This window comes from Micromesistius poutassou, assembly GCF_964030765.1.
Source record: "Micromesistius poutassou genome assembly, chromosome: 17".
Taxonomy (NCBI): Eukaryota; Metazoa; Chordata; class Actinopteri; order Gadiformes; family Gadidae; genus Micromesistius; species Micromesistius poutassou.
In genome coordinates, this window is record NC_140287.1 from 6,319,717 (window position 1) to 6,333,972 (window position 14,256).

At 45.7% G+C, this 14,256-nt stretch overlaps 1 protein-coding gene across 1 annotated transcript in view; it reads left to right on the plus strand.

Moving 5' to 3' along the window:
* col12a1a (collagen, type XII, alpha 1a) overlaps positions 1–12,827 on the plus strand; it is a 62,887-nt gene extending 50,060 nt beyond the window's left edge. Inside the window, exons 53-67 of the mRNA XM_084482318.1 lie at positions 862–1,020; positions 1,469–1,546; positions 2,716–2,802; positions 3,425–3,478; positions 3,920–4,015; positions 4,638–4,691; positions 5,936–5,989; positions 6,362–6,415; positions 7,516–7,587; positions 7,812–7,847; positions 7,948–8,014; positions 8,192–8,374; positions 8,797–8,874; positions 10,364–10,534; positions 11,940–12,827. Of these exons, the coding sequence (XP_084338444.1) occupies positions 862–1,020; positions 1,469–1,546; positions 2,716–2,802; positions 3,425–3,478; positions 3,920–4,015; positions 4,638–4,691; positions 5,936–5,989; positions 6,362–6,415; positions 7,516–7,587; positions 7,812–7,847; positions 7,948–8,014; positions 8,192–8,374; positions 8,797–8,874; positions 10,364–10,534; positions 11,940–12,064 (1,368 nt within the window). The 3' untranslated portion in view covers positions 12,065–12,827. The remainder of the gene's footprint in view (positions 1–861; positions 1,021–1,468; positions 1,547–2,715; positions 2,803–3,424; positions 3,479–3,919; positions 4,016–4,637; positions 4,692–5,935; positions 5,990–6,361; positions 6,416–7,515; positions 7,588–7,811; positions 7,848–7,947; positions 8,015–8,191; positions 8,375–8,796; positions 8,875–10,363; positions 10,535–11,939) is intronic.
* The last annotated feature ends 1,429 nt before the right edge of the window (positions 12,828–14,256 follow it).

Sequence of the window (14,256 nt, forward strand, 5' to 3'; positions counted from 1 at the left end):
AGAAAACGTTGCTTGCTTTTTCTGACAGAAAGAAGCTTGTCAGATGATTCAGAGAGGGAAAAAGTGCAGGCGCGTAAGGAAAGTTTTGAAAGTGCTGCACTTTTGATGGCGCACCACAAATATGATTTCAAGATGTCATGCCATGGTTTCCTGGACAGGAACTCTCATGTTCTGGCTTCTTGTCGTTTTTTAACGTAATTGCGGAATCACCACCCATATCTCCATCAGTATAATTACAAGTTGTGATTTCAGACAAAAATAGTCTGTTTTCTTCCCCACACTCGACAAAGACGTTCCTTAGATCTACCTTCACACACATTTTGTCACTTCTGCCACTGCAAGACCACATTTTCAACAGTGGTTCTGTTGGTTTTCTGGTATCTAGACGCCACATTTCCCAGATGTAATACATCAGTGGAAGACAGTAAGTGAGGCTTTGCGTGTCAAGCAGAACTCCAAAATATATGGCAATGGCTTTTCTATTTGCTGTCAAGATTTTTGAAATCGTCTCTCCTTACACTTGAGCCAGTCACCAAAATGATGAAAACCTGACAGTGAAGAGTAAATAATACTGACTATGTTAACAGATGCCATCAGAATCTCTCTAAAGGTGTCCACACGCATCTTCAATACAATCTTCTTTGATTTCCATAAAACCCTCATCTGCTCTTAAGGTTACCCGTGCCTCTTCCAAATTGCAATAGATGCCATGACTTAAAACAGTTTTTTCCCCTAAGCATCCATTGCCAAGCATCCATATTGTAGGAAAATTGGCAGTGGTGGGATTTTGCAGGGATTACAATGTATTGTCCAATAACCCTCCACCATCACCACCCCCTACTTCCCTTCCCTCTCTCACAGCTGCACATCACCATCTCCCCCGAGAAGGTCAAGCTGAACGTGGACTGTCAGGAGGTGGCAGAGAAACCCATCAAGGCGGCCAATAACATCACGCTGGAGGGCTACGAAGTGCTCGGCAAGATGAGCAAGTCTGGGGGTGGAAAGAAGCAATCGGCAACAGTAAGTGTGTGCATGTGTGTGTGTGTGTGTGTGTGTGTAGGGGCTGAAAACAATTCCAAAAAGTACAACGCGATCTCAAAGAACAACGATATACCAAACATTAAAGCCAAGCGTTCCTTCGTGTGCGTTCAAGAAACCCATACCAAAGCCATCTTGTATGTTTAAAAACTAGTTCTGAATACCATTCGGCCCTTTCAATAGAACTCATACTAAACCCATTTGGGCTTTTAAAGAGAACCCGGAGGGGGATTTGACTCAGGCGTGAGTACAAATGATGATGCAACCCACAGTCGCTCTTTAAGAGATGAAAGGCTGCCTCCCTCCTCTCATCTCTCTGAGAGGTCCTCTTCTGTTCTTCCTCTAACGTCCGTGCGCTTCGTATTGTAAAAGTGTCCTTTCAGACCCGAATGGAAGCTATTTGTGACACCTCTTCCTCTTTGTTGTGCAGTTCCAGCTCCAGATGTTTGATATTGTGTGCAGCCTGGGCTGGACGAGCCGAGACAAGTGCTGTGACCTGCCCGCCACGGTGAGATGCAGAGTCTGCTGGAGATTCCCTTTCCTTGTTATGTTTTTCATAATCGTATCTCCTAATCCCCCCTGCAATACCAAGAATAGTCTAGCATGCCCTGTGTCTTTAGTAACTGTCGAAAAATTATCTATATTTTTGGAATGCACACATCTTGGCCCAATCTTTTTTTTGTACATATTGAATCCATTTTAATGATTATTACTGGTTATTTTTAAATAATCAAACTAATCTATTGCCTTTTGCGGTTTTGCAGTTGCAATTCCAGATCACAAAATTATTCCCAAACATAGGGATTATCATCTCCTCTTACCCAAGCATTCATCACTTTTGGTGAAGTTATTTTTGGATATGTATAAATGGTGATTTGCAGAATTCATCAACCAAATACAGGGAAGCAAAAGGGGCTGCTAATTACACAGAACTACTCCATCGTTAACTTAAGCTACTGCATCTGAAGTGAATAGCGCATTGTATGCTGTGTAATTACACTCATCTGACGGCTGCCAATATGCTGACCAGACCAATTGGAAACAATTGTGCCTATTGATCACCGGGAAGAGAGTAAATCATTACATTAATTAGCTATTTAATGTTAAATGCCAGATACAGAGTGTAGTTAGCTAATTTGTACTATTTTTTTGTATCCACTTGTAATGCCTCATGTACTAACTGCCTTGTATTATTGCTTATCCCAGTGGGTCAATTCGAAATATAAGTAGTAATAATAACTTGTTCAGCTTCCAGTTACACTTCAGTTTAAGACCAATTGTTAAACTCCAGCAGCCACATAAACACACACATACTCTGCATTGTGCTCATTGAGTTTTTTTTTCAACTTTTTAATACATCCTGTATAAACATATAGCTCTTGTCCATAACATGGACATACAGTCTCTCTCTCTCTCTCTGCATGTTTTCTTACCTCCCCGCAGAGTTGCAAACCAGACTTGAACTCACCCATCAAAGTGGTTCTCAGCGGGGTACATTCATGACCCTTCTGAGGCGTCTTCCACGTCTACATGGGGTTCTCGTTTATGACCCTGTCTGTGTGTGTGTGTCTGTGTGTGTCTGTGTCTGTGTGTGTGTGTGTGTGTGTGTGTGTGTGTGTGTGTGTGTGTGTGTGTGTGTGTGTGTGTGCGCGTTGCCCTGTCGTCCTTCCGCTGCAGAGAGAAGAGGCCAAGTGTCCGGCCCTTCCCCACTCCTGCACATGTACCCAGGACAGCATCGGGCCCCAGGGACCCTCAGGCCCTTCGGTAAAGACATTACCTCCCGCCCCTTCCCTCCACCAACCGTCCACATCCGATCCGACTCTCTTCACCCCCCAACCTCCCTTCCCCCGTCCCCCACCCCACCCCCACTTTTGTCAGTCCTCTCCCCCCGAATTGTAGGCCTTTTTATGTGTTTGTTTGGTGGAGGTAGATGATGAGGTTAATGATGATGACGATACCATACCTGTCTCTGTTTGTGATGGCCTGCCCAGACAAACACAGCCACCGCCGCTGCTGCGGCAACTGCACCAGGGCTGCTCCTGTTTTTTCGTGGCCCGTCACGGCTGCTGCAGCGCTTAAGGATTAAGAGCATTGTGCAGGAAGGAAATCCTTGGTGTTGAGGATTAGCGAAGGCGGTTGAGCACCACTGAGATGTGGGCACCGGGGAGAAAGTGTAAAGAGATAACTGCAAGTCGGGGCGAGGGAGGGGGGAGAAGCACAGGGAGGTTATAAGAAACAACGCTTGGAATAAGGCTGAGGCCGGGTTAGGAAGGCTGTGACTGTGTTTTGCTGGAAAGCCTCTGGAATCTGCCCACGGCTGTTGCTCTACTTGATGTGTTATGCTCCGTGGAGCTGACCCTATTGTTGTTGTTGTATCTCTTTCCAGGGGAGCCCCGGTACCAAGGGGCCGAGAGGAGAGAGAGGAGACAGCGGCCCTGCTGTGAGTTAAGACGTCAAGTCCATCCTTGACGCATTTTTGTTTTGAGCGTGTATCATCTGAATACTCTTGGCGTTAACATTATTTGAATTAACTTATCTATTCGATGGATCAGTTTGATCCCGCTTTGCATTACCAAGCACGCCACATATGCAAACAATAACAACAGTAACTTCAATGTCCCGCTACGACCGAAGGATCGAGGACTGATCCCAGTGTATATTACATCTGCACAAACGATTTTCCCTATTGAACACATCTTTACATTCTTGATGAGAAGCTGTTGGCTTTTAAGGCTGCAGGATGCATTTTTTCCACCCTAACTTATCGTGTGTACCAAGGCTGTTCATAATTGAATGTGAGTCCCTGCGAGGCGATGCAAAGCAGCAGTATACTATACCATAACTAAACTGAGTCTCACGGTGTGCCTGGTCTGTGTCTCAGGGTGGAATCGGCCCCCGTGGCGAAGCAGGACCCGCCGGCTCCATGGGCCCACCAGGCCCACAAGGCCCCAACGGCCTCTCTCTACCTGGGGAACCCGTAAGTCACGTTGGCCCCTGAAGCTCTCGGATAGCTACATATAGTGTACTTTTGGAATGCAAGAATATGTATGTTGGGCAGCTGCCAGACTTATCTGATATGTGGTCCTACTTTCAAAGGAATTTTACAGTAAGATACGAGGAGTCTCCCTCACCACTCACTTACCACCTCTGTATTATAACGGTTGTCTGATAGGGTATCAGTGTGATTTAGAAGCACTCAATAATAAACACATTCCATTCCTCCAAAGTTGGACCTCACTTTCTCCTCTCCTCTGCACTCATATTTCTACAGTATATTTTATATTCATTTGTAAAGAAAATAAAACCATTAAGAAGCACTAGTTAATAGAGTAATAAACCCTAACAAACTTAAGAACTGAACTACAATATGAAAAGCTAACCCTAACACGTTACCCATAACCCTAACCCTAAATCCTTAAGCTAATTCTAAATAATAATGCTTATTAGTTAGCTAATGCTGCATTAACTAATGTTAATAATAGTTCCTTATTGCACCCTTGGTACTACTGAGTACTACTGGTCCTTCTCAGACAGAACCTGTTTCTCCTCTGACTCATCGTTCATTCACCCAATCCTCCCCATCCTCTCCTCCTCCACAGGGTCGCCAAGGACCAAAGGGAGACTCCGGAGACCCAGGCCAGCCTGGCCGTCAAGTGAGTATACGTCTCCCCCTCTTCCTCTGCTTCTCTTCCCTCTTTTTCCACTTTCCAAGCAAGCGTGGCCGCCTTCAGCAGGAAGAGGAAGATTAATGGCGGGAAAGGTTCGCTACTGGAACCAGGAGTCAGTAGTCTGCTCGGCAAGGGTTGAAACCTCTCAGAGTGGGAGGTCGAACCATGCCATCCCCTGGGGGGGGTGTGGTGGGTGTGGGTGGAGGGGTTGGGGGGGAGGGGGGCCGGATGCTCCAAATCAACCCACTGATTGACACAAGATGGAAGCCCAGAGATGACTATGGAACATTGAATTCCGGTACCAATGGGAAGCAAGGGATGGAAAAAAAAAATAAAGAAAAAAAATCTCCACAACTTCCATTCCTCCTACCGGGCCTCGGCGAGGATTAGGAGCTCTTAGGAGCATTTTGAAGAGTCGGCGCAGTTGCTCGATTTGAATCCACCAGTCTATTAGCGCAGATGCCCTCAGCACTTTGGATGAACAGTGAAGAAGTCTGGGAAGAGTCGAGCTAATAACTGGATTACCATAAGCTTCAGGGGTTCATCAAGAGTCTTTACGGATATCCGGACCCCATCGGTACCACCAAGACCATCCCGTCTACAGAACGTATTCAGGGAAGATCCTTAGACTTTTATTTTTTCAACTTTATTTCTTTAGCCCACATTATTCCTCTTGGCCCTCACAGATCCCTATGGTATCAGCCTGTGTTGACCAGGCTGCTGGGACATGGTCCACTTTTGAAGTACCAGTGATGGAAGCCAAATCACACCGTTCAAGTGGAGAGAACTTCCTTTGTGGTTGTCTTGGCCTCTGAATAAGGAAATGATGGCATGGGGAACCACGAGTCATTTGATCATTAGAGAAGAACAACGTGATGTATTTATCTTTCTATAACTGAAATTCAGTAATAACATGTTATTACTTCACATTACTTCACTATGGAAGTCAATTGAAGACATTCCAAAAGGAATAAAACAAGCATGGTCATTAAAGGGAGAGTCGACACGGCCTTCAGTCATTCGATGGAAGGCGTACTATGGCAACCCATTGTAAGGTGGGCATTGTAGTCCAACTGCAGGGAGGTTGCATCTGTCGAGCAGAGGGAATGCCAACGAGCCAAGTTCTCCTGCTGAGAGAGTCAGAGACATTCCATCAAAATGTGTTTAGAAGTGCCATTCCTGCTCATTTGCACTCGATTAAGTGTGTTTCTTTTTCATTTTCCCGCCAGGGTTCTCCTGGGCCTTCTGGTCCTATGGGCCCCGTCGGACAAGCCGGAGGCCGGGTAAGATCCCATCCGATATTACACCCAGGGTAGAAAGTCTGGAGCTTTTTGTTTTCTTTTTTTGCGAAAAAGCACTCAAATGAATGTGACATTTTGATGGAACACATGTCGGAGCCCACTCTGCGCTGTGTGTTGAGATAACACGTAGCCGTCTCGCTACATCTTAACCTCAAGTAACCGCCAAGAGCACGGGGACTCCCTGCTGTTGTAAAAACCTGTGCAAGTCACTCACTATTCCAAGACCTTTAACAGCGGAGATATTGAATCAAATCGGAGAGGAATATGGGCTCGCTGGGCTGATGTATTGGCCAAACAAAGGCCTGACTGCCTTTCTACCCCATTGTGTGATTGTATGTTGTTATTTCTACTCAGGGACCACCAGGAAAGGAGGGATCATCTGGACCCAGAGGCCCACACGGGCCCATGGTGAGTGTGTGTGTGTGTGTCTCTGTGTGTATGTGCTTGTGTGTGCATGTGCACGTCTGTGTGTGTTGGTTTTTTGGTCTCATTCTCTTGCATCCCTATAGAGAGGTAAACACCACCCCGGAGAGTGGTTTATATTTGGTTCTACTTTTAGACGATAATTCTCTCTCTGTGTGTCTCTGGAGACTCCTGTCACAAAAAAAAGAGAAAGATACCCTGGTTCCGTCCCGGTCCTCCGCTGCCTCACTGTTATGAGAAGGAAACGTGCATCTCGTTTGCCTCTCTCTCTCTCTCTCCCTCGCTCTCCTTGTGGTTAATCAAGCAGCCATGCCAGCATGCCAGTGTTGCGTTCACATGGAGCTCACGGTGGCTGCACAGCACCCGGGGCCCGTTACAGGCTCGCCAGTCTGCTTCCTATCCACGCTGCTTGCCCTGTTTCCACCTCCTCGTCCTCCTTATCCTGTCCTCCTCTTCATCCACCTCTCTCTCCTCCTCCTCTTCATCATCCTATTCTTCCTCTTCCTCTTTCGCATCCTCCTCATCCTTCTCCACCTCTTCATCCTATTCCTCCTCCTCCTCGTCCTCCTCTTCACCCACCTCCTATTCCACTGCCTCCTCCACCTCTTCATCTCATTCCTCCTCCTCCTCCTCCTCTTCCTTCTCATTCTCCTCCTTCTCCTTCACCTCCTCCACCTCTTCATCATATTCCTCCTCCTCCTCTTCCTTATCCTCCTCCTCCTCCTCCTCCACCTCTTCATCATATTCCTCCTCTTCCTAATCATTCTCCTCCTCCCCCCCCGTCCTCTTCATCCTCCTCCACCTCCCCCTCCTCCTTGTCCCGCTCCACTGCCTCCTCCTCCTCCTCCTCCTCCTCCGCCTCCTCCTTAATGCCTCTTGGCACCACGTTTTGGTGGACCTCCCTAAAGCACATGCTGAGGCACCCTCCCATCTCGACCTATAGCTTCTTAGAATCCTAACACTTAATTGGGACCAGCAGTCTGGGGCTGCTGCTGCTGCTGCTGCTGTGGCTGGCTTCACGTCAGCCATGGCAGTGGGTGAATTATTAACTCTTTCTCCTTGTTATTGTTTTTTTCTCCTGGCAGGGAAACCCTGGAAATCCAGGAGTGCAGGGAGTTTCAGGGAAGCCAGGAAAACAGGGAGACACAGGAAACCCAGTATGTACATGTATAGATTTGAATGAACAAGGACCCAGACTTGTAATACATGACATGAAAAGATGATGATGATGATGATGATGATGATGATGATGAGAACATTTATAAATGATCAAAAAAGGCAGTTAAATTTAGTTTTCATTTGTTAGTTTGATTGCACTCTCAAATACATACAAAATGAACATGTCTTCGTACTACATTCATATCTCGTTTCTATTCCATAGGGATCAGCTGGCATTAAAGGAGAAAAGGGAGACAGGGTATGTATCGCTTTTGTCACTTCAAATCAAATCATTTTTGAATGACCCAAGGAGTGAACTGTATCATCTAAAAGTATTGTCCCTTCACTGTGCCTTCTAGGGAGACTTTGCATCCCAAAACATGATGCGCTCCATCGCCAGACAAGTCTGTGAACAGCTGGTCAACAGTAAGTAAAGGTTCCAGTCTACCGAGAAACACTTCACTGACTCGCTTCTCTCCTCGATACTGCGCCAGAGTGAATGGGTTTAAGTCAAGTCCTCTGTATCTGCACCTAGAAGGTGAAAAAATGAATTATCCAAAAACATCGGAATCTGAGAAATGACCCCGCATACCCTCTTTGCAGGCCAGATGAGCAGAATCAACCAGATGCTCAACCAGATCCCGTCCGGTTACCGTAGCAACTCAGCCGGCCCGCCCGGCCCTGCCGGCCCTCCCGGAAATGAGGGATCTCGCGGAGAGCCCGGACAGACCGGCCGGCCCGGATTCCCTGGAACTCCAGGTCTACCCGGAAACAACGGAGAACCAGGTCCATGTCCAGACTTCTGCTGGGGAAATGTCTCGGGGAGGGGGGGGGGGGAACTGCTGCACCTGATTCTGCTATGAGACAGATTGCATGCTACCACTTGATTACCAAACATGGTTCTTTTACTCCTAAGACCCTTTGTGATCAAGCATGGCTGACGTTCAGATCACAACATTTTTCATTGAATTGGGTGCCTTTGTGATCAAGCATGGCTGACGTTCAGATCACAACATTTTTCATTGAATTGGGTGCTTCACGTTGTCTGGCTTCAGGCTAGTGAACTCTCTTCTTGTTTTACAGTTGCTTTTGTCAATGGCTGCCTGTTATATTTCAGCATATTAGCATATTAGTAATTTCACTGAGCTTAGCCCTGGCTAACAGGCCCATCTGTGACTGATCTCCATGTGTACGGCTGAACCATGCAGGTTTGGCAGGAGAGAAGGGAGAGAGAGGATCCCCAGGCACAGGCACCAGAGGACAAAGAGGAGGAAGCGGACCACCAGGTAAGACCCAGACCCTGTCAGTCAGCTGCAGGCCTTAAAACACCTTCTCCATGGAGAGAGGGAAGTGGCGCCAGGAGCCCAGACCCAGTCTATTGGAGGGAGTTGATCTTTTTTCCCCAAATCGTTCCCGAATTGAACGGCAGAAACGGTCCGTTTGACAAACTCACAGCGGTGACCCTCTGTGACACTGCGTATCCCTCGTAGACCAATTAAAAAGAATGGCTGAGGTTTACAACAAGATTTACATACATGTGGCTCAATGCAACCGCTTTGGGCAGCTGGAGGACATAAATTATGTTGGGGGAACCTCAGAACCTATTCCTAGTCTGAGTTCTCCTTTTTCGAAGAATTTATGTGCAGTGAGTTTCTGTAACGGGTCCACACGCCATTAACACATGCTGGACCGCTGGAAGGTCTTCATAAACAGATGGTGGTACTCAGGACATAGCAACGACATTGTAAACACATCGCTTTAGCCGTTAGGGATATTTATGTTGCTGTAAGACACTACCACATTGGCTTTTGGTGGTGCTATCTTACTATCTTACTACTACAATTAGAGGAGTCTCTGGCTGTCTGTCGGGTCCGTCCTTCAGTTTTCTCTCTAACCGTTCATCCGATCGACTTCACACTTGATCGGGGTGCTGCCAAGGACCTGAGGCAATGCCGTGTCGAGTGTGAAGTGGTTTGGATGATCGCAGCAAGCAGAAACACGGGCGGCCAAGCAATCGGCTGGTACCGAACAGGCACATTTTGACTAGTAGCACGAGTTATTATGAAGTACGTTTTGTCCAATGCAGCTCAGAGTACAGCGGATCCCAGTTGGGTGGGTGGATAAGTGTTTCGAAAAGCACCAGGAACGGGCGGACGGTCTAATCTCCAGACGGGAGTGGAGCACTAGGATCAATTCAGTGGTGATGAATGAGGCGCTTTGTGTTGGCCGTCCATGCGTGTTTGAGTGCGAACGCAAAATAAATAGAAAGGAAGAGAGAGAGAATGGGATTGCCACACAATGAGCTTTCTTTAGGGGCTCCCTACACAACACATGGGCTCACTTAGGGAGTTGGAGAGAGAGGGAGAGAGAGGGAGAGGGAGAGAGAGGGAGAGGGTGGGAGAGGGAGAGAGAGGGTGAGAGGGGGAAAATTCCACAGAGGGTTTTCTTGCGTCTAGACAGACGAGGCCAGGGGCAACTCCACAGAACCAACTCCACAGACTACTTGTCTTTCACATTTTCGTTTTTTTGGTGTTATTCTTTTTTTCTGGTCAAGCTTTTCCCTAGGGCCGTCTAAACATTTAAATTACAGCGCTGAAAAAACCAATGTTACCCATACCCTTTCCACTGGAGATTATCCCCCATGATGTCACTGGGGCTTTTCAACGGCTCGGCACCGAGAGGCTCCCACTTTATCTTTCACTCCTCTTTACCCTAAACCCTAAACTCTACTCCCCGTCTCCCTCCCCCACCTCCCCCTCCTCCTCCCTCCTCCAGGGCCACCGGGCGAGTCCAGGACAGGACCCCCAGGTCCCAGCGGCACGGCCGGGGCTCGGGGCCCTCCCGGTCGCCAGGGTGCCGCCGGAGTGAGGGGCCCGCCCGGGCCCCCTGGGTACTGCGACTCCTCCCAGTGCGTGGGGATCCCCTACAACGGACAAGGATACACAGGTACGGCCGGCAGCACCCTATAGGTGCCCCCTGCATGGAACTGTTGTCACCCAGCCATGCGGACTAGGGCTGTTCATGACAATTGGAAGACGCATACAAATTTTGATTGGATGGCAAAGTGCTCTGTTCCGCTCCTGCATTATATAAAGCTGTGTTAGTGGCATGCATAGTTTTGACTTACAAAGAATGACCTTGTTTCCACAGTCAACCACTCACTTCCTTTTCTGACCTATTTTCAGGTGCATAGTAAACTATCTAAGCCTCCCGCGCTGCTTTCACTTTGACGTCCTGTTTCTGAGACGCGCCACCGACACTCTCTAAAGAGGGGGGGGCGTGTGAGGATAACAATTCACCACGGACATGATAACACAAAACCAAAAAAAAACAAAACCAACAACATTACAAAAACAAACAAAAGCGGTAGAAAAGGTCAAAGGAATGGACTGGCACTAACATCTCCTCACAGCGGCAGGCCACCGTGATGCCGCTGGGTTTGCATCTTGAAAAAAACAAACAACCAAACATGGTGCGCAGGAAAGGAATATCTCTCCGCAAAGGAAGGAGGCATGTACCCAAACAAACCAAACCAAAAGCAACCGTACCCAACACCTACTAACACCGAGGAGGTTAAGCAGTGTTTGACGAGCAAATGCAGAGCAAATGACGACTGTAAATAAAAAACGATTTTTGTTTTGTTCTGTTTGCCTTGTAAATGATTTATGAAGCGAAAAAACGTTTCCCGTTCAAGAGATCATGTTAACATTGATGCTTGTGCCTTATAACCCCCACCTCTGCTTACTTAACTGCCAGCATAACCTCTGTTGAAGATGCCATCGGGGGCCATTTTGTTTTGTTATTTCATCTGGTGCTCTGGTCAGGACTGTAGCATGTATCATTTGTACATTTAATCATCACATAGTTTTTGTTTACTTCATGTGTATGTGTCTGTATGTTCTCCGAATACACGTTAAAAGTGAATGTGTGCTGTCCTGCCATTTCCATATCGATTTTAAGTTTTACATTTTTATTTTGTTGTTTGTTTATTTTAAGCTTATTTTTACTTAAAGGTACGTCATTATGAGAATGCCTAAGAGGGTGTTATTATTATAGAGCGTCATCACATTTTGCAGTAGTTTCTTCTCAACGTTTCGTTACATACGTGTATTTATCATACCAGATTTGAAAGGAGCAAAGGACCTCTTTCTGAGTGTACCCTCCACAGAGTAGCAAGCAGAACAGTAATTTGACAGTGGGCATTTTTGATAAAGTCCATAGCAAAGTGCAATACGATTAGGTCTGTGCATGTGAAGGTTGTACAATGAACGCTTTTTTTTTTCTTTTTTTGGGGATTATTGATTTGTTGATTGATTGTTTTTGGGCCAATCCAATCCATGCCTTTTTCCAGCCAACCACTACGAGCCTGAACCTGCGGTAGTGTCAATACCTGTGGAGCAGGACGAAGATTATGATTCAGAACTATCACCTGGAAACCAACGAAGAAAAAGGTCACTACCCAGGGACGTAGTATAGTCTCCCAAACAGACACACACACACAAACACACACAAACACACACATATGCACACACAGTTAAAAAAAAAAAGTGTTCTATTGAAGGAATAGCCCATAATTATATGTTCAGTTTTATTCAGTCAAATGAAATGTACAGGTTACATAGCCTTGGCTTTATCACACATATGTTTGCCAACGTGAGGAAGGTTAGATGAGTACAAAATAAGATGTTTTGATTTGCAAACCTGTGTGTTTGGTTTTACTTTAAGTGTCTCGCTTGTTATATAAGAGCATCTAATGTTCAATGGAGTCCAACATGTAATGCCCTATACTTGCCTAAAATAAATTAAGAATATGTTTGTTAATTTACAAATTTAAACTTGTCCGATGATACGTATTAAGAACATTCAATATTCACATTTTTTGTTTGTCAAAATCAGAAAGGTGTTTCTGTGTGTTTTCTGTCCCCTTCCATCTTCATTTTAGTACACCCTACCATAAATTGTTAATTGTGGCTTTTTACAAGTCAATGTTTATCAGATTTTTTCTTTTTTTGTTACCAAAGGTGGAATTGCATGTGTGTGTTGTATATTTAGTGAGGATTACCAAATCAGAATATAGTTGTAGTTTTTGCACCAATGCAGTTGTATTTGCTTGCAAGGCTATGGATATAGAATTGCTTTTCTCACATTTTTACTGCACATGTGTGAATTCCACAACCTTATTTTCTTATTTATTTCTGAAACAGAAGAGGCATTTTTCAATAAAACTACTGAAAATGTAGAACAATCCTCATGTCATTTATTTGACCGTTCTCACTTGATTCTTTTTTCAACCAAACATTTGGCAAATTACATATATTATTAAAGCTTTGCCATTCAATTGATAATTAGGTTCTGATGATAAACCCTTTATGATTAAAGCATCATCATTTATAATTTAAACACTAAGTGAGAGTACAAATTTAACCAAAGCCCTTTCATCTTGGTTGACTGACTCCCATACTTGCCAAGGCATGGCTTTGAAAAACTTTACTGGTCTATTAAAATAATTCCCACCAACAATAGTGTGTGTGATATAAATATATCACTGCACAGATTAAACCAGACCATCGGAAACTTTCTAAACTGTGGAAAAAAATAACACAAAAATGCACCACAACAATCAACTTTTTCATGCTGTACTTAAAAGCAGCTGTTGTACGCTCACCTTATCAGACTGTAAACGATCACACACAGGTTTCCATAAGGAAAGTCTCGTTTACTTTTGATCTATCTCTGGCAACGGAAAACACAGAGATCTAAGACATCCACACACAGAACCAAGAAAACACAACGAGGGAGAAGTTGGCCAGACTTGGAAACGTATGAGGTAACGCTGCTCCTCAGGTCACTTCCTTTCAATTATAACAAATGTTGTCTCCATGGGGGCCTTTTAAAACTATAGCGATAACAACAAGCACTAGGTGTGTGTGTGTGTGTGTGTGTGTGTGTGTATATCAGGGTCAGGACCACCTCCACCCCCACCAGTAACACCAATGGCTACGGGGGGAACTCCTCTGGAAACCCCTCATTCCTTAGTGAATAGAGAGTCACCATGGAACGCCCCCTTCAGGGGCACATCCAGACCTGCAGTGTGTATGTGTGTGTGTGTGTGTGTGTGTGTGTGTGTGTGTGTGTGTGTGTGTGTACGTGTGCGTGCGTGTGTGTGTGTGTGTGTGTGTGTGTGTGTGTGTGTGTGTGTGTGTGTGTGTGTGTGCATGTGTGTGTGTGTGTGTGTGTGTGTGTGTGTGTGTGTGTGTATGTGTGTGTCTGTGTGTGGGATGGGACTTTTGCGTGAATCCCTTTCCTGCAGTATATCCAGGCCACCGGAACAAACCTTTCCAGTCAGATAATCCCAGGTTGCGTGTCTCCATGGGAACCTTGTAAATGTTGTTCATAAAGGTGTGCAGGACATGTCTGTAAAAGCACTCCGAACACAGAGATGTGTTTACATGGCCACAATGTGAACAGAAGACATACACTTCACAGTGGGAGCCTGTGACTCTATGCTGGATCGTGGGAATGAAGCATCCCAAGGAAACAGACTTGTGTCTGTTAGGGGCAGCACAGATTTGGACCAAGTATATGACCCCATTATGACAACTGTTCATTAAGCTGCCTCATAAAATGCCCAAATATTCTCATGATTTTCATGAGTAGTACAATAGCGA